The sequence below is a fragment of the Rhizopus microsporus genome, assembly GCF_002708625.1.
Source record: "Rhizopus microsporus ATCC 52813 unplaced genomic scaffold scaffold_5, whole genome shotgun sequence".
NCBI classification, from domain to species: domain Eukaryota; kingdom Fungi; phylum Mucoromycota; class Mucoromycetes; order Mucorales; family Rhizopodaceae; genus Rhizopus; species Rhizopus microsporus.
The window spans coordinates 779,120-797,656 of record NW_019671920.1 but is presented as its reverse complement, the minus strand read 5'-3'; the positions used below and the strand labels follow the sequence as shown (position 1 = coordinate 797,656).

At 38.3% G+C, this 18,537-nt stretch overlaps 10 protein-coding genes across 10 annotated transcripts; 7 read left to right on the top strand and 3 right to left on the bottom strand.

Moving 5' to 3' along the window:
* Positions 1 to 363: 363 nt before the first annotated feature.
* On the top strand, positions 364 to 2,072 carry RHIMIDRAFT_312420 (uncharacterized protein; the record flags this gene model as incomplete). Its single annotated transcript, XM_023614801.1, has 5 exons — positions 364 to 427; positions 486 to 1,189; positions 1,225 to 1,252; positions 1,297 to 1,542; positions 1,604 to 2,072. 5 exons carry the CDS (start codon positions 364 to 366, stop codon positions 1,891 to 1,893), a joined length of 1,332 nt encoding a protein of 443 aa, XP_023467882.1. The 3' UTR covers positions 1,894 to 2,072.
* Positions 2,073 to 3,663: 1,591 nt separating this feature from the next.
* Positions 3,664 to 4,110, bottom strand: RHIMIDRAFT_278337 (uncharacterized protein; the record flags this gene model as incomplete). Its single annotated transcript, XM_023612748.1, has 1 exon — positions 3,664 to 4,110. A coding segment is annotated over one exon (447 nt), but the record flags the coding sequence as incomplete, so codon positions are not given.
* Positions 4,111 to 4,816: 706 nt separating this feature from the next.
* Positions 4,817 to 5,179, bottom strand: RHIMIDRAFT_236160 (uncharacterized protein; the record flags this gene model as incomplete). Its single annotated transcript, XM_023608489.1, has 1 exon — positions 4,817 to 5,179. The coding sequence occupies one exon, from the start codon at positions 5,177 to 5,179 to the stop codon at positions 4,817 to 4,819; it is 363 nt and encodes a 120-aa protein (XP_023467880.1).
* On the bottom strand, positions 4,923 to 6,234 carry RHIMIDRAFT_304993 (uncharacterized protein). Its single transcript, XM_023614463.1, has one exon. It carries the CDS (start codon positions 6,020 to 6,022, stop codon positions 5,279 to 5,281), a length of 744 nt encoding a protein of 247 aa, XP_023467879.1. The 5' UTR covers positions 6,023 to 6,234; the 3' UTR covers positions 4,923 to 5,278.
* A 2,017-nt stretch (positions 6,235 to 8,251) lies between these two features.
* Positions 8,252 to 9,601, top strand: RHIMIDRAFT_200537 (Pkinase-domain-containing protein; the record flags this gene model as incomplete). Its single annotated transcript, XM_023606462.1, has 7 exons — positions 8,252 to 8,327; positions 8,379 to 8,571; positions 8,662 to 8,802; positions 8,868 to 8,984; positions 9,043 to 9,082; positions 9,129 to 9,344; positions 9,395 to 9,601. 7 exons carry the CDS (start codon positions 8,252 to 8,254, stop codon positions 9,599 to 9,601), a joined length of 990 nt encoding a protein of 329 aa, XP_023467878.1.
* RHIMIDRAFT_278331 (uncharacterized protein) lies at positions 9,574 to 11,810 on the top strand. The gene is made up of 8 exons (XM_023612747.1): positions 9,574 to 9,597; positions 9,659 to 9,747; positions 9,806 to 10,226; positions 10,288 to 10,930; positions 10,988 to 11,066; positions 11,120 to 11,218; positions 11,275 to 11,518; positions 11,579 to 11,810. The coding sequence occupies exons 2-7, from the start codon at positions 9,666 to 9,668 to the stop codon at positions 11,394 to 11,396; spliced, it is 1,446 nt and encodes a 481-aa protein (XP_023467877.1). The 5' UTR covers positions 9,574 to 9,597; positions 9,659 to 9,665; the 3' UTR covers positions 11,397 to 11,518; positions 11,579 to 11,810.
* Positions 11,811 to 11,853: 43 nt separating this feature from the next.
* RHIMIDRAFT_278328 (putative zinc-type alcohol dehydrogenase-like protein) lies at positions 11,854 to 13,440 on the top strand. The gene is made up of 3 exons (XM_023612746.1): positions 11,854 to 12,134; positions 12,192 to 12,469; positions 12,516 to 13,440. Exons 1-3 carry the CDS (start codon positions 11,927 to 11,929, stop codon positions 13,344 to 13,346), a joined length of 1,317 nt encoding a protein of 438 aa, XP_023467876.1. The 5' UTR covers positions 11,854 to 11,926; the 3' UTR covers positions 13,347 to 13,440.
* A 92-nt stretch (positions 13,441 to 13,532) lies between these two features.
* RHIMIDRAFT_213854 (uncharacterized protein) lies at positions 13,533 to 14,142 on the top strand. Its single transcript, XM_023607258.1, has 3 exons — positions 13,533 to 13,597; positions 13,651 to 13,677; positions 13,736 to 14,142. The coding sequence occupies exons 1-3, from the start codon at positions 13,552 to 13,554 to the stop codon at positions 14,131 to 14,133; spliced, it is 471 nt and encodes a 156-aa protein (XP_023467875.1). The 5' UTR covers positions 13,533 to 13,551; the 3' UTR covers positions 14,134 to 14,142.
* Positions 14,143 to 14,437: 295 nt separating this feature from the next.
* RHIMIDRAFT_213851 (PLP-dependent transferase) lies at positions 14,438 to 16,509 on the top strand. Its single transcript, XM_023607257.1, has 6 exons — positions 14,438 to 14,651; positions 14,703 to 14,881; positions 14,942 to 15,256; positions 15,307 to 15,451; positions 15,503 to 15,840; positions 15,893 to 16,509. The coding sequence occupies exons 1-6, from the start codon at positions 14,448 to 14,450 to the stop codon at positions 16,359 to 16,361; spliced, it is 1,650 nt and encodes a 549-aa protein (XP_023467874.1). The 5' UTR covers positions 14,438 to 14,447; the 3' UTR covers positions 16,362 to 16,509.
* A 203-nt stretch (positions 16,510 to 16,712) lies between these two features.
* RHIMIDRAFT_287243 (peptidase S10, serine carboxypeptidase) lies at positions 16,713 to 18,510 on the top strand (the record flags this gene model as incomplete). The annotated part of the gene is made up of 9 exons (XM_023613459.1): positions 16,713 to 16,811; positions 16,866 to 17,017; positions 17,069 to 17,156; positions 17,227 to 17,374; positions 17,434 to 17,607; positions 17,657 to 18,008; positions 18,066 to 18,158; positions 18,216 to 18,381; positions 18,436 to 18,510. 9 exons carry the CDS (start codon positions 16,713 to 16,715, stop codon positions 18,508 to 18,510), a joined length of 1,347 nt encoding a protein of 448 aa, XP_023467873.1.
* Between the last annotated feature and the right edge of the window lie 27 nt (positions 18,511 to 18,537).

Genomic DNA, 18,537 nt, shown 5'->3' with positions numbered 1-18,537 from the left:
TAATAGATAGATAGATAGATAGATAGATAGTTACTCTATTATATTATCATCAGACCTGAAAAAGTTTCATAAAAGAGCGTGTGTTACACAGCATACAACTAATAAAATGTTTGTAAACAAACTTTTTTTTTTTGGCTTTTAGGGAGTATTATTTGTTTTCTCCTTTTTTTTTTTTATGTAATAGATAGACAGATAGTTGCTCTACTATATTATCATGAGACCTGAGGAAGTTTCATAAAAGAGCGTGTATTACACAGCATATAATTAACAAAATGTTTGTAAACAAGCTCTTTTTTTGGTGTATTCTTGGATTTTAGAGAGTATTATTTGTTTTCTCCTTTATCCTTTTTTTATTTTTTTACAATGGGAGAGAAAGCAAAAGCAAAACGACTTCCAAGTGAAATAACCTGGTTGCGTAGCAATGGTCGTAATATATCACATATCGATTTTTTTTAACTTTTTTAAAAGTTACAATACAAGAACAGCTCAAACACGATTCTTAGCAGTGGTCAGTTTCGTAGAGGATGAGGATTTGAAAAAAAAGTTGGTAGACGATTACAATGAATGGCGTAGTAAAAAAATTTCAAAAGACTTCTGGAAACAACGAAATCGCCAAGTAAGCCAACTCAGCACTAAAAATTCTCCTCAACAAAATGACAACGGCAGTTCTTCAAGTTCCACTACTACTACCACCACTACCACTACTACTACCACTACCACCACTACAGTAGAAAGCGTTGAAACAATTAGTTTAGAGGATGCTAAAGCAATAATAGCCGAAAATATGACACCTGTTAACAACTATAATAAATATTCGAATTCTTTATTACAATTCAAGAATGATATCTTTGAATCGTTGGAGACTCCACTCACATATGAGTCACACTTGCAACAATTACTTGCACTCTCCAATATCTTGTACATCGAAAAAAACTCATTCTACCCTGGATTACAGAATTACTTTGAAGAGCCTATTAAAACAATCCGACAAACTATGTATGATTCGTTTGGCTTCAACCAGTCACATCGTAAATTTCCAACGGATGTTATGATGACTTTAATTACTATTACCAATGATATTAACTGTGGCTCATTATCAAGAATACAAGCGGAAAGCAAAATGTTATCACTTATCAACGACAGCACAGATAAAATCATGATAAGATTATTGCAACTCATTAAATCAATGGTAGAGTCACTACCCTTCATAAATCAAAAAAAAAGAAAGCCAAGAGTTTGAACTTTGCACCAGGTACTTACAACCTTGTTTTCAAAAACTATTTGACTGCAATGAAGATCAATTTATTTTCAAGTGGCTAAATACCAGCTGCTTTTCTGACACTGATGTTGATCCTAACCAAAATCGTCCTGATGGTTTAATTGAAAATGATCATAAAGCAATAGGATATATTGAAGTTAAATCGATCAAGTATGTAAAGAATCATAAAAAAATTAACCTTGATTTGCACCGATTGTGTACGTTTTCCAAAGCTGGTGCAGCCAAATATAACTTAAAGCACATGTTTCAAATTATGGCTGTTGGTAAGTTTACAATCATCAAAATAACTTTGTGTATACTAAGACTTTTTTTTTATTTTCTTAGGAACCAATGTACAATTCAATATCAGCGAAACAATGGACGATATATTGGTGGTATTTGAATTAGATTGTATTCGCTTCCCATTATCACTTGATGAACTTCCTCAACTTGTGCCATATCTCGACCGACTCTATAATGTTGTAGAAGTGATCCATCGTTTATGCTATACAAGCAATACATTCACTATCAGCAATAGCTTTAAACCTGCTTTAGATGCAAAAGTAATTAAAGCAATAATGGAAAAATCCACAGACAGAACCCGTGAAAATCCATTTTATCATCCACACCATTAATGCATACTTTTCTTCATCACATGTATACCATAAATTTCTTTATTATATAGTAACTTATGCATTTGTAGTACACAAATAAAATAAAAAGTATCAATTTTTATTTCACCATTATTGCTGCATATTTTTGCTAAAATACATGTCAGAAGAAGAATAAACAAAAGATAGAAAAAAACAAGAACACTGTGATAAGTTATGAAATATAGTTTAACAATCTATCAGTAAAGAGTTCAAGTAATAAAGTATATAGAAGAAATGAATCTCTTACAATCTTTTATTAATCGAACGGAGAGCAATCATATTAAAATTGTAATTGGAGATTCCGTATTTGCACTACCTGATGCTGGAGTGCAGGTTGTAGAAGCCCAAGACCACTTTTTTTCTTTGATAGACTTAGCTGATTGCAAGAAACAAATGGTCGTTTTTGCTGCCACACATACTGATATATCATTAATGTTTCGTTGTGCAATGGTATACACCATATAGAAACCTAAATATCTGAAGAAAGTTAGTACAATATGTTGAAATATCTTGATAATTCCAATCATTATATCGTTGTTCATTTAGTGAAAAAGCTTTTGTTTTCGATTTTTTGAATTTTGCATTTAACATATCTGCATAGCGTTGTAAATGAAGTTGTAATCGTTGAAAGCCATGTTGAGAATGTAGAATAACACAGATGTCATTGGTATAAGCAATGGTTTTAGCATGTTGTGGTATACCTTGATAAGTGTATTGATAACCAGTGATAGCAGCGTACTGTTGAATAGATAATAGTAACGGCTTTAGCGCCAGGTTGAATAATATCGGTGACATAGATTCACTGTCATCAACTTGTACTACATTACCAAAAAAATAGATGGCCTATACATTTAATAAACAGTTGGTCGAAATTCAAAAGCAATAAACCGATGCCTGAACATTGGGCTTGATTGAGTAAAAGATGTAATAGCAGTCCATTATCACCTATAAATCGTCCTTTCATGAACCTTGTCTGACTTGATTAAATGACCTTATTAGCTACATTACTGAGACGAGCATTTATCACACGAGAAAAGACTAAGGCATCACAATTGACCAATGAAGTTTTTTAAATCTAATAAGTCTCCTTTTTTGTGCAACAAAACGAACTCAGTATTTCCTTTTTATTGTTTACATTGGTATTTATTTGATGATTACTGGTATAATGAGGTGAACTATAGACATGAGGGTATTTACCTGTGGTAACAGCTCATGAAGGTTAGTCTCTATCTTCAAGAGTTCGTCAGCAGATATCTGTATTTCTTTCTTTTTCAGCTTGAGTCATGTTGCCATTATGACTGTGAACGAGAGGTATATTTTCTTGAATTAAATGACGCGTTTCAGACCGATTACATCACCAAGGTGGTTAATCGCTACCCGTTAAATAATAGTGAACTAAGGCACTAGAATGATTTTCTCGCTAATTTACAAAAATTAATTCCTGTTTTTGGACAAATTTTGAAAGTTACTGGGGACACTTTTTGATCTCTTTTTTTTTTTTTTTTTTTTTTGATGTAATACTACCAATGTTGACGAAAAGAAGGCTGAAAGTGTGATACTGTGAGAATTGTTGGAGAAGTTGTTGTTGTGGTGGAGGGTTGAGTTCCCACGTCCCCGCCCTCCAAAGTAGTTTTTTGCTCCACCACGTCCAAAGTATCCACATCCTCCTCTATTGTTGTTCCAATGTGAGGAAGTTGAATATCCTCCTCGACCTCTTCCATTTGGCATGTTGGTGGTAGCTGCTCTAAGTACTCATTGCTGGTAGTTGGCTTCGTTGTACATGGTGATAAAATCTTCGCTAAATGCTTCTCGTTTGTTGCCTGATTCTTTTGTTTCCAAGTGTTTAAGACTTGGGGGTAATTTAAGCGCTTTAATGGCGTAGTCTTTAGCATCTTCATTATGTTGTACACCTTGGATCCAGGAATGAACTGCAAGTCTTTTGGTGCTTTCAATGGCTTCGTCCAAAAGTTCTGCTGAGATTTCTCCTGCTTGGATGATGGAGAGCTGTTCATAAATTTCGGTTGCTGCTCTACCGTGTAATCTGCTGTTCTCCGCTCCTTTGTAGTGAGCGTTAACGACTTGAGTTGTGTCAACAGTGTATTGTTTAAGTTTTGGTATGAAGGATTTGTTGATCTCTTCGGCCACTGTCCACTCGTCATGGTGGCATTTAGTAATCGCTCGTTTGTAGCGTTTGAAATTATCTTGGTGTTGTTATTTCGTAAGGTTGTCCAAAGAGGAAGTGATCCCCAATGGTAGTTGTCGTTCTTCTCTGGCTTTTTGAGCCTCTGCTTGTTCGGCAGTTTTGACTCGTCTAAGTAATTCGATAACTTCGTCTTCGGTGTATGTTCTTTGTTCATTATTGTTAATCGGATCAGTCATAGTTTATCCACGAATGCGCAGCTTAGAAAGATATAGGGAAGAAAGGGAAATTTTATTATTATTATCATATAAGGAAAATAAAGCGTGGCTCAGAGAGCATGTATCACATTGGAGGCCGAAGTGGAGTCAACTGGGATTCGTTTAGGTACGACAGCCAAACGAATTTATGAAGTATCATCATAATTACACGAAAGCTAAGTGATCTTGGTTGTTGTAATCATTCTTTTCGAATTGTACAACGTAAAATAAAATACAGTAATATAAAACTTTTTTTTGATCCTTTATCTTTTTGAGTGAGAATGGAAATAACAAAGAGACAAACCAAGAAAACAGGGAGAGAAGGGCGGGAACAATCAAGGTCACTTAGCTCTCGTGTAATTATGACGATACTTCATAAATTCGTATACTACATCAAATTACACTTCGAGCTTTATGATGTTGGTTGTTGATCTAGAGTAGCCAGCGTGAGATTATTGTTGGTCATTGAAGAAATTTGGTAAAACTGTCCGAATATGGCCTTGGAAGATCAGTTACCGTGTACCACTATGTCGTCCACTGCGATGCCTGCTTGAGCGGCTAGTGTAGCACCTAAGGCCCTAACCTTGGGAACCGGAGCATTGCCTGGTTTGCCTACATGCGTCATGATCCGGCGGATGTGCTTGGAGATTCGTTCGGGCCCGATTGGCTGCGAGTGATCGGCTAAAGAGCGGAAGAGGCAATGTATGCTGATTGAAGGGAAGGCTGAGTGAGCTGCGTAGCATGTTACCGAAGCAATTCGAGAGACATAAACCAAGTAGGCTGCGACAGGGCAGAGAAGAGGATCTGGATGCGGGTGAATGGTGATTGTCTTGGTAATGCGGGATCCTTGGCGTATTTCTTTTGGAGCCATGACACACAAGTGCAAGACCTTGTCCTCAGAAACAGAGCATTTGTCCGGATCCACTCTTGCCAAGCCAGACAGGCGGAGAAATCCAACCATCGCCAAGAGTCAAGCTGTTTCAGCCGTGAGGAGATCGTCTGAGAGATCGTTGGTGGGGCCTAAGGAAACGATGTAACTAATGGCGGGAGCCACATCATACGACCAGTGTCGAAGAGGCAGGATGGTCTTGGCCTTGAGTGCTTTAAAGAAGGCCATATAAGGTTCGGAATGCTTGATTGCTTGCTGATCCTTGACGGAGAACAGAGCCAGGATTGAATTGCTATAGGTGGCTAGCGTGGAGAGCTTGAGGCTGTGAGTGGTGTGAAGGCCTGCCAAATAGTTGATGATTTGCTGCGGGAACGGGTCGTGATAGTTGAGTTGGCGTGCAGAGCACATTGTAGCGTAGTTCTGTTGTCTAAAGTGGTACTGTGGTCGGGTAGAGGATGCTGTGGGAGAAATGATGGCTAAAGTGGACGATGACAAAGAAGAGTGTTTCAGACATTTGGCGAGATGTTCCACGCTAGCATACTCCAACTGAGGTTCTTCCTGAGGAGATGCTGATCGGTGTCGTTTACCAGATTCTCTTGAAGGAGGACCAGAAGGGGTTGGTGCGCCAATTGAAGAGCCAGTGAAGACCACGGAGCGGAAGGCCAGTTGGGCGTGATGAGTGTCAACGGTTGGGGTTGCTGGGTCAACCGCTGCAAGGTGGGCGGTATCATGTTCCATGGAAGGGCAAGGTATAGTCGCCCGGAGAAAGTGGTCCAATTCCTCGAAAAGGCGTTGGTCCATAGAGCTTGCGGATGGTATATCCATGACACAAAGGCTTGCGGAATCTTAGTTTTCTTGTGTGTGGCGAATAGGTCTAGGTGGTGAGGACCCCACAGGCGGTCCAGCCTGAGGAAAGCCTTCTCTGGCAAGGTCCATTCGTTCTAAGGCGTGAGCTGACGAGATGGAGCGTCGACCATTGTATGGAGTTCCGAAAGAAGAAGCTCCATATGTCCATTGCCAAGGTGTTCAGGCTGAAGGAGCGGGTACCGTCAAACTTTTTGATATATGCCAAGGCAGACGTTTTGTCCATACATAGCTGGACGTGTCCCAAGTGTGATAGTGGTACCTGCCGCAGGGCTTTATCCACAACTAAGAGTTCCTTGTAGTTGATATGAAAACGGCGTTCTTGAGAGAATCAGGGCCCAGAGAAGCGACGATTGCCACAAACTATTCCCCAACCTGTGATTGACGCATCCGTGAACACTTGAGTGACAGGTGTGTGCTGAAGGATATGCCGGCCATTCCAATGCTGAAGCTGCGAAATCCACCAGGTGAGTTCTTGTTTCATTGCTGGAGTGATAAGATAAAGGTGATTCTGCATGGTTGAAGGTGATGTTGCACATCGTCTGTATCCGTTGAGCTGCTGCAGTAAGTGCCGAGTGCAAAAGCGTGCCTAAATGTTACCAAGTTGAGTCGCCATCGTTGTTCCAATGAAGGCTGCGAGTTGTGTCCATGTCGTCGATTGCTGGTAGAGAAGTTTGTAAGCCATTCGTCGAACCGATTGAATCTTCTTGTGTTGCGGATACTTAAGGATTATAGCAATAAACATAGAGCAGCTATAGTCATGTTAAGCATAACCCGAGGTTCAATGCATTAATCCCCATTCAGGGCTGTATAACCTTGATTAGATTTTATTGTCTTCAATTTGTACACTTCTTTAGTACATAATAACTGGCATCGCCAATAAGAGCATATTACCTGGTACTGCGCACTGGATAAATAATATTTACTTGACAACCGTTGCTAGGTTATGGTATGATTTGATCTAGATCCAATTACATTGCTCAGGGCCAAATGCAGTTAGCGTTGGGCCCTAATTGCTATTGTTATCTCCGTTTGGAAATTTTATATCTGATCCAGTAAGGCAGGTACACTTAATGATCCAATGAGGTTAGGAACAGACAGGAAGATACTCTAGGCGAATTGATTATTATCATCTATGAAAAAGGATTATTAATTTGTTCCAGGATAACTAGGGCGAATTTACTTTCCGTGCAACATGAACTCTGCTCTCGATATTGGATGAATTTATCTTCTGCCAAGAACGAATTTATTTCCTTGAATGAGTGTACACCATTTCCAGAAAGAGATGTTGCGCTGACTTGCCGTTTTTTTCGTATAAATTGTAATATAAAAACTGCAAAAATGCGACTTTACTTTCTAAAAGGACCGTATGCTGCAAGGGTATTTTTTAGAACTACGAAAAAAAAAGGCGCATTGACCACATCTTTCATCCTCTCTCTCCTTTCGTTAAGATTCTATTTGATCTCGATATTATATGCATGATATTCATTAATATACAAATTAGTATTTCAGTTTTACAGTTTATGCATTTAAACTATTTTCATTTTGTCAATTTGCAGGTATCATGTCTACTCAACCAAAAAAGAAATATGATCAACTTTGATAGAATACAGCTCAGCCCTAGTTGCACAATATACCTGTCTGAGACAAGATATACAAATATATATTCTTTGTAAGCTAATAAAGGTGACTTTTATATAAATACGAGATACTGTTTTTATGATTTCAGTAATCAAACAATCATTAATATCGTATATATGCCAAATAGAAAAAGGTAAGAAAAAAAAGGGGAATGCATTTATATGAATGGGGTTGGTCAAAGGATAAATTGAATAACCGGTACACTCCGACGTCAGTCTTATTGTCTCTCTGTCTCTGTCTCTCTCTGCACAATAAACATTCCTTTGAAGTTTATGACAAAAAAAAGACGATTTTTTTTTGATAAACATGAAACTATACACAAAAAGTTGAAATAAATATGATCCATTATCATCATTTGAACCACTTTCAAACATTTTTTTGCCCTTGATTTATATACGTTTTTCTCGCTTTTTCTCTCTTCTTTTTCAGCATAGCCTTTCTTCTTTTTCTTTTATTATACCTTCAATTCAAACGATGACTGCTGTAGATACCATTCCATCTCCTTCACCTCAAAGACGAATCATATTTAAAAAGCAGAGTTCTCCCATGATGTCCCCTGGAAATAGACGTCGAAAAGATGTGGGTGACTATTGGTTAGGAAAGACGCTAGGCAAAGGATCTTCAGGTACTATTGATATATTTGTTTTTATTCACATTATTCATGCCTCAACGATAGGATGCGTCAAGATTGGTATACATAAAGTGACAGGAGAGAAAGTGGCCATCAAGATTATATCAAAATCGCATCTGGCCGCCAATGCTTCTGTAGAAAAAGCTGTCAAAAGGGAAATTGCGGTGATGAAGTTGATTAAACACCCGAATATAATGAGTCTACTGGACGTGATTGACTTGTCTGATTCACCTAATTTGTAATTCAACACACTTTGTTCTTTCAAATGTTATTTTTCTAAGCAACTCTCTCTCTCTTTCTTTCTGTTTTCTTTTTTTTTTTTGTTTAGATACTTGATATTAGAGTATGTTCAAGGTGGTGAATTATTTGAATATTTAGTGTCTCGGGGAAGATTATCTGAAAAGGAGGCTAGAAAGTATTTTCAACAAATTATCATTGGCTTGGACTATTGCCACAGACATTTAATATGGTAACTATGACAGTAAAAAAGCCCTATAAGAAAAAAAAAAGACTAATGACAAAACTTTGCTTCAGTCATCGTGATTTAAAACCAGAGAATCTACTTCTTGACCGTGATAAGAATATAAAGATTGCTGATTTCGGAATGGCTTCATTACAACCCACTGGTTCACTATTAGAAACAAGCTGCGGGTAGCATACAAAAAAAAAAAAAAAAAAGGAAAAAAGTGTGTACTAAATGAAAAAATAGTTCTCCTCATTATGCAAGCCCTGAAATTGTCAATGCAAGTGTTACACGACTACAGAGATATGTATAGATCTAAATTGTTTATATAGGGTGTGCCTTATGATGGTTCAGCTTCTGATATATGGTCATGTGGCATCATTCTTTATGCTCTACTGAGTGGACATTTACCATTTGATGATGACAATATTCGTCAATTACTCAATAAGGTCAAGATGGGGAAATACAAAATACCAGATCATGTATCTGATGAAGCAAAAGATTTGATACAGAGAATATTAGTGATAAATCCTAGCAAGCGCCTAACAGTAAATATATATGCATCAAAGCACCCTCTTATTCACACGTGGTTCTATAGATGAAACAAGTACAATCTCATCCTTGGTTCACGGTTGATCCCCCTCCTAATCTGACCACACTACCTGATCCTCCTACAGCTGCCGAGATAGGTAGGCCAGTATCCCATGTATCCGAAATTGATGACCGTATCCTTGAGACTCTCAAAGTACTATGGGCAGAACTGTCTACGGACAAAATTGTTGAAGCGTTATTAAATTCTGAGTAGGTTTGTGTGTGATAGAGGGGGAAGATGAAACAAGAAAGCAATATAACATTTAACTAGATATAATATGCAAAAGGTTACCTATGTGCTGCTTCAAAGGCATGCAAACTCTTATTGGCAAATAGAGAGAGACGATGAGATTCGTTCAGGTTTTGTATGCATAGGGATAAAACAAAGCTGATGAAGACTTATTTGTTATGACATTAGTTGCATCTCCTGCCAAGCGTCGTCGTCGACCTATCACCATTTGTGCCTTTTCTAATAGCAAGGATTCATTCCCTGGGCTGAAAGGTATGATGACAAAGTTAGCACAGGATAAATTAGTGCCACCTATGTCTCCTGGAATTCAACATCATTCTACACCTTCCCAGTCTCGACCGACGAGTCATACATCATTACGCCCTGTGATTTCAGAAACAGACAATGTATCTGCAGTGGATTCAACATCATCGTGTGTCTCTGTGACGACTACCGCCACGACCACGCTTGCTCCTCCTCCTCCAGTGCCTCCCAAACCAACTGTGATTCGCACGGATAGGGTGTATGAAGACTATCAACAAAAGAGTCCCTGGCAATTCGCTTCCAATAATAGTAGCAATAGCAACCAACTGCATACGTCAAACATAGGGTTAGTGTACACGATCCATACGTGATGACATGAGAAATAAACCTAGTTTTATAAAAAATAGTAGGCAATCTCCAGTCATCAGTCGACCCAGTCATTTTTATACGACACCTCGAACAGCGCCTTATTCACCTGGACATGAAAATCCATCTTATTCACAGCAAATACCGATTACACAACAGCCTTATGTCCAGGCTTACTTCCATCCTCAATTACAGCAACACATGAATAATATCAGTCATATGCTGTCACCTCGAGTTCCAAGCCATCATCGTCGTCATAACAATGATCCAGAAGACTCCCAGATGAGCCGTATGATGCATCTGTGGCAAAGGAACAAGATTGATCCAGCAAGCCCATTACAGAGACACCAATACGTCTTTGACCGAACCGCCATTGAATCAAGCTCTCTCGTCTGGAAAGATCCATCCCAGGCCGCACCTTTCCTTTCTCCCGCCTTTGACGTTACTCCAACAAGCTCACCCACGACCCATCGACATACACATCGGTACTCTTTCAATCCACCCAGTCATTATGTAAAGCCACAACAACATGCTAGTCCTACTGTTGCCACGAGTAATAATTCCAAACGGACATCATGGCTTCCAGGCTTATTTCATTTTAAGCAACCCAAAGTGTGTTCTTTAGAATGCGAGGCAAGGGATGAAAGAGAGGCTATTGGAAAACTGTCGCAGGTGTTACGAGAGGTAACTATCAGAAAAAGAATAAGGAGATGGTGTTATTGATTTTTTTTTTTTCCAAAGCGTATGGATGGATTTATCACCGAAAGACAAGAACCAGATGGTAGGATACGAAGGAAAGGAGAGATGAGGCTTGTGAACAGTAAGTGATTGATAAAGAACAGCCAAAAAGTATACTTAATGGTTTTTTTATAGACGCAAAGTCAATATGTTTAAAATTCAAACTTGAAATATATCAGCTTCTCGCAGCAAAAAAGAGAGGTTTATACCGCATCAGTTTTATACAGCAACAAGGTAAAGTCTCACATGTATATCTTGATCTAAAAGTCTAAAACCACTTTCTATAAAAGGTGATGCCATGGCTCTAGCAGCAGCAGTAAGAATTGTGGACAGGACTCTGCAAGTCTATGAACAAGAAGCAGAATTGGTATCTGCGGCAAACGGTTGGAGCATTAACCGTGTTGCAATGTGAGCATTTTTTTTGTAGATAAAATTATTCCCCTCCCCTTCCATACATATATACACACACAATATATATACTTCATGCATTATGTCCTTGCAAACTATCAAGTTATCCTTTAAATAGGTTAAATTCCTATTTAAGAGACCCGTTTAAAATCGTTGAAAATAAACGCAGTGCAAGTGCGGGCTTTACCTTTAGGAAAGAGATAGCATAGATGCCTTTTTAAAATTATGCAGATTTCTTTTCGTTGAAGCAAAAACCTTAACGAAAACGCTTTAAAGTATAGTAAAAAAAAAAGGTTTCATATTTTACCTCAGTATTATCAAATGTTGTAGTCACCTCCTATTTGTTTATGCTTGGGTTTATGATCAGCTGAGAACCCTGCATGAAAAATAAAGCAAATCACTAGAAATAAATCCCCCCTCTTCCCTTCCCATTGGCGTCATGCTTTTGTAAGAATGAGAGTGTTGCTTGGTATAAAACGTATTTTCTCACCATAAAAGATTCAGCAAGTTTTTTTTCTTCTTCTTTTTATCAACATGGCTGCAAACGCTGCTTCAAATATTGCTCAAAAAGTTATGGGCGAAGTGCCCGTTTCTGTCGCTAACGAGAACAAACAAGCAACTTCCGATTCAGACATGCTTGCCTGTTGCTGGGTTGGTAAAGGCAAAGTAGAATTAAGAAGAGTGCCCAAGCCAGATATAACGGATGATGAAGATGTTATTGTTAAAATTACTGGTACAACAGGTACGTGAACACACAATAAAAAAAAAGAGCCATACAATTGTTGACATACTTGTATAGTCTGTGGATCTGATCTGCACTTGTATCATGGAGAACTGATGCAGCTCAAGGAAGGAGAAGTCCTTGGTCATGAATTTATTGGTACTGTCGAAAAGATTGGCCACAATGTGACAAAGGTCAGACCTGGAGATCGTGTTGTGGCTGCCTTCAACATTGCTTGTGGTAAATGTGAGTGGTGCACCAAGGGATTATTCACTTCTTGTTCTTGTGCAAACAACAGCTCAGTCATGGACAAGCTCTATGGCCATCGTATCTCTGGTGTTCTTGGTTATTCTCATGTAAGAAATCTGGGTATATCAAAAGCACTGTACTCATTCTTTATAGATGCTCGGAGGCTTCTCTGGCGGTCAGGCTGAATATTGCCGTGTCTTGTTTGGAAACACGAATCTGCTCAAGATACCCGACAGTCTTCCTGATGAAAAAGCTCTCTACTTGTCTGACATCGTTCCTACCTCTTTTCACTGTGTTTTCGATTCAGGCGCTAAAGAAGGAGAAGCTATTGGTGTGTGGGGTCTTGGCCCAATTGGTCTCTGTGCATGTCAATGGCTACGCAAGGTATTCAAAGCCAGGCGTATCATTGCCGTGGACAACGTACCTGAACGTCTTCAGTTGGCCAGGGATCTCTGGGGCGTAGAATGCATCAACTTTGACGTCGATACGGATGTTTCTGCTAAGATCCTCGAGCTTGAACCTAAAGGTTTGGATCGCTCTCTCGATTGTGCTGGTTTCCGTTATTCAAAGGGACTTTTGCACAAGATCGAGCGTGCTGTTGGCTTGGAAACAGATACAAGTGAGGTCATTAATGAAGCAATCCGAGCAACAAAGAAGTTTGGTACTGTTGCCTTGATTGCTGATTATGCTGCCTATACCAATCATTTACTGATTGGTGGTATTATGGAGAAAGGTATCCGTCTTGTGGGTTGTGGTCAGGCACCTATTCAAAGCTACTGGGATAAATGCTTGGAATACATGATCAACGGTGATTTTGATCCATCTGTCATACTTACGCATCGATTCAAATTGGAAGATATTGTGGAAGTATATCGTCGTTTCGATAACAAGGAAAACGGTATTATGAAGACGTTTATTGAAACTCGATTCAGTCGTCCAGCAATGCCTGGATCACCTGGTTTAACTACTGTTCATCATACGTGAGCTGATCTACGTTTATCATTGGACTCTTGATCTATTCTTTTTGTATATTGAGTGTAAATAAATAAAAGCATATTTAGCCTTCATTTTCCCGAAATCCTGTTGAAATGGCCTGTGACTATAATAAATCAAAGTCACAGCATGCTGTATTGTGCCCTTTACTTTTTAAAAAAAAATAATTTCAAGATAGCCTTGTTTGTGTGTAATTATGTTTACTACATTCTTTAAGGGATTAACTTCAGTTGCTAATAGAGGTAAAGGCAGAATTCAAAGCACGTTATATTCCCCAATAATAACCAATAATTAGCTTCTTCTGTTAAACAACCCATACAAAGTAATTACTTTATTCTTTTGTATATTTGACATTTCGAGTTTAACCCTTTCTATAATAGATATTTACCGACAGGTTCAAACAGCAACAGCAGATACTCCATCAGCACTTGAAAAACTTCGTAACCAGTTACGTTACTATGCAGTCGTTGATATTGCTGGACGTCCCTTTTTAGTAACAAAGAATGACAAGGTGATTGTCAATCGCTTAAACGATGTCAAGGTGGGCGATGTTCTCAAGTTGGATAAAGTGCGTGAAATTGGATCAAAAGATTATACATTAAAGGGAACACCTTATGTTCCTGAGAATGTGTTTGATATTAAGGCTACAGTCATTGAACACACTAAAAGTAAATTAATAAGAATTGTAAAGAAGAAGAGAAGAAAGAACTACAAGCGTACTATTGAACATAAGCAAACCCACACTGTCTTGAGAATATCTGATGTTGATGTACTTTAAACACATTGGTAATAAACTCTTTTTGTTGATCATTTGAACTCTTTTTGTGCTATTTCAACAACGGTTTTCTCCTTTACTTGGAGAATAATACTCGGCTTGTAATATGCAGCGTTTATATCAATCATTGGTATATCGCTTATGATATTCATTCAGAGGGTAAAGGACCTTGCAGCAGCAAATGGAAACATTGTGTGGCAGCAAAGATGAAAGGTTGACGGAATTTCAAATAATGTTGAGCTTTAACTGAACCCTTTTCACCATCTTTTTTTTTTTTTTTTTTTTTTTTTTTTTTCTTTCATTGGAGTCTATTTCTTATGGCAAACGCAGCTTCTAAACAGACAGCACTTCTTCAATTCACACAAATATCAAGCGATGTATTGGATAATCGCTACGTTCAACACTTGAAAAATATTGTGTTTATTCTAGTATTACTAAATTATTGGGGAAAACTCTATAATAAGGTGTTGGTAGCTGGACCTGTCCGTGCTTATCAAGACCTCAAGAGTTGTATATTCAAGGTAATCCTATATCAATCGATAGTAAAGTACAAAAATGAACCGTTTCATTAGATTATCTTTAAACAACTACGCCGACTTCCTAGCGTCAAGGCAAAGATTGATCAAGAGCTTAGTCGTACGGTAGCCCAAATGGAACATTCTATCATGTCTAAAGAAGTTGGATGTGAAATTCATCTGAAGCTTCCATCAAAAGGATTAACCGAAGAAGAAGTGATGAATAGCCTACAAAAGTATGTGCGTTAAAGAGCAAAAAAGAGTTCTAATTTTTTTTTTTTTGTTTGTTCATGCAGATTATCATCGTTAAAGAGAGCTGACTGGGAAGGTGGAAAAGTATCTGGTTCAATTTACCACGGAGGTGAGGACCTTACACGCATTCTTTCTGAGGCATATAGAATCTTTGCCGTAGCAAATCCTTTACATCCAGAGATATTCCCGGGAATTCGGCGTATGGAAGCAGAATCTGTCGCGATGGTGCTTGCTTTATATAATGCTCCTGCGACTGGATGTGGTACTATGACAAGTGGAGGCACAGAAAGTATTCTCATGGCATGTAAAACATATCGTGATATGTATAAGGACCTAAAGGGCATCCGTTACCCAGAAATGTAAAGATATGATATTACGTAACGAGTTTATGACTAAATTAGATTTTCAGGGTAGTGCCAGTGACAATCCATGCTGCCTTCATGAAGGCTGCTAGTTATTTTAATATCAAATTGATTACTGTGCCTGTTGATCCAGTCACACTCAAGGTAGACATCAAGAAAGTATCCAGAGCGATCACCAAGAATACTATCATGGTAATAGAAAAAATAGAAAAAGCGTATGTGTCACTAACTCATTTTTACAAGATTGCTGGATCAGCTGTCAATTTCCCTCACGGTATAGCTGATGATATTGTTGAACTTGGCAAATTGGCAAAGAAACACAATATTGGATTGCATGTCGATTGTTGTCTTGGTAGTTTCATCATGCCTTTCCTCGAGAAAGCCGGCTTCCCATCGACACCATTTGATTTTCGTGTTGAGGGTGTTACATCTATATCTTGTGACACACATAAGTATGGCTTTGCTGCCAAGGGTTCCTCTATTATCATGTACCGCGATGCAAAGATAAGAAAATACCAATACTTTTTATATTCACAATGGACAGGTGGTATTTATGCATCTCCAAGCATTGCTGGATCTAGGTAAGTAGAGTATGTTGAATGGAAACAATGTCACGCTGACACTTTTTCAAAGGCCTGGTGCTCTCATTGCTGGTTGTTGGGCTGCTCTTATGCGTATGGGTGAAGACGGATATCTTGATACATGTAAGCAGATCATAGGCGCACGCCGAGCCATCCAAAAGGGTGTAGAATCTATTCCACAATTGCATGTCAAGGGCAATCCAATTGGTCCAGTCATTGCATTTGGAGCGAACGAACCATTGAATATTTATGATATTGGAGATAAATTATCAGAGCGTGGTTGGAATATAAGTGCAGTTCAGAACCCTGCAGCACTTCATATCTCTGTTACCCTGCCTTGGGTCAACAGTGCAGATCAATTTGTAAAGGATCTTGAAGAATGTGTAAAAGAAGCACTCAAGAATCCATCCGCAGGTTCGGGCGCAACGGCTGCCATCTATGGTGCCTCTGCTAGTGTACCTGACAAGACTATACTCGATGATGCTGCTGCTAGTTTTATTGATTTGTTGTATAAAGCATAAAGATAATAAATATCATTTATTAAAAGCACTACCAGTGACTATAAAGGCAAGTCGAGTCAAAGATGAAGATGATGGTTTTTCGAGGAGAAAAAGAGAGCCAAAATGCTTTCTTTATATTTAAATTGGATAAGCAACCATGATTCATTATCAAAGTTAAATAACCCGGTTCGGCAATAACCTTGAATGTCTTCTCAGCTTAAAATAGTTCGTTTTGATTTTTTTTTTTTCTTTTCTTCTTTTTTTAAATTTAAAAAGATGCTGTATTCAAAAAAGATAGTATCCTTATTAACAGCTGGTTTCATCTTTGTCACTGGCTCATTGGCTGCTACCCCAGACATACATACCATACAAATGTATGAGGCTCAGGGGTATAAAGTATTAACTAGTCAAAAAGTATCAGGATATTCTGTAAGAATAAAGCAACCATCTTCATGCGAAAACAACGTCCAGGTAAAAATTTTATGCAACTTATGAAAATGAGCTTTTATGACTGATTATATAAAGTATTCTGGATATATCGATAAACACGATACCGATGATCATTACTTTTTCTATTTTACTGAGTCAAGAGCAGATCCAGAGAATGATCCTCTTGTCTTGTGGTTAAACGGTGGCCCTGGTTGCTCCTCCATGATGGGATTATGGATGGAATTAGGGTAATATCAAACTATGTCAAAAGCTATTTTACCAACATATAGTTCATGTAGACCATGTTTGGTAAATGAGGACGGTAACGGAACAACCAGAAATCCTTATAGTTGGAATAACGCTGCAAACGTCGTATTTTTGGACCAGGTACTTTTTTTTTTTTTTTTTTTTACATTTGACAGCTTTTATATAAACTCACATTTTCATCTTACAATAGCCTGTTGGAGTTGGTTACAGTTATGGAAAGACCAAAGTGAAGAACACTGAAGAATCTGCTCGTGATGTATACGCATTTTTACAGCTCTTTTTGGATGAATACAAAAAGTACGCAAACAGTCCCTTCCATATCTCTGGCGAGTCATATGGTAACGTTACATGTGTATCACCTTTTTTTACTTTTTGCTTATCTGTTTTTTCTTTTCAGCTGGTCACTATCTTCCTGCAATTTCATCTGAAATTATAAACAATAACAAGGAGGCAACCGAGAAAGGCTTATTGAAGATCAACTATAAATCTATGCTGATTGGCAATGGCTGGACCAGTCCCAAAATTCAATTCAAAGAATATGAAACGTATGGATGCACAAATTATACAAAATGTAAGTAAAAAAACATCTCTAAACGTCATCATATTCACACGCTGTGCAGATCAACCCATCTTTAATGAAACTACCTGCAAGGACATGGAAGCTACTTATCCTCGGTGTGAATCTCTCATGAACGCTTGTTATAGATTCCCTACTTCCTTGACATGTATTCCCGCTAGTCTCTATTGTGAAAGTAGACAAGCTGGCCCTTTTGAACAAACAGGATTAAACCCTTATGATATTCGTATGAAGTGCGAAGGCGACAGTGGACTGTGCTACAATTTGATTGAAGCCATTCAGGATTACGCCAACAAACCAGAAGTTATTAGCAATTTGGGTGTAGATCCTGAGGTAGAAAAGTATGAAAGCTGCAGCAGCTCCGTTGGATACAGATTTGGTACAACTGGTGACAAGTACGAAAAAATAACAACAGAAATGGCATGTTTTAACTAAAAAGGAAAATTTTATAGTTCTTTTGATTACTCGCCTAAAGTCGCAGAAACTTTAGAGGCAGGTGTTCGTGTCTTGTTGTATGTTGGTGACATGGATTGGATTTGTAACTGGTAATTGAACAAGCAAGGGGGCAACGTATCGTTTGAACTAAAATCATTTCACAAAAGGGTGGGTAATCTAGCTTGGAGTCTGGAAATGAAATGGAACGGTCAGGAAGGATACAATGCTGCACCAACTGAACCTTGGTATAGTGATCTTACAGGAAAACATGCAGGTGATGTCCGTAGCTTCGGAAATCTCACATTCCTCAAGATCTTTGAAGCTGGTCACATGGTACCAATGACTTAACTAATCTATATGAACGTTTGTGTTAATCAATATTCTTAGGTTCCTTTTGATCAACCAGAAAATGCATTGGACTTTTTCAACAAGTGGCTCAATGAACTTCCCTTAGCAAATTAAATAAATTAAATAAATCCAAGAGTGTTA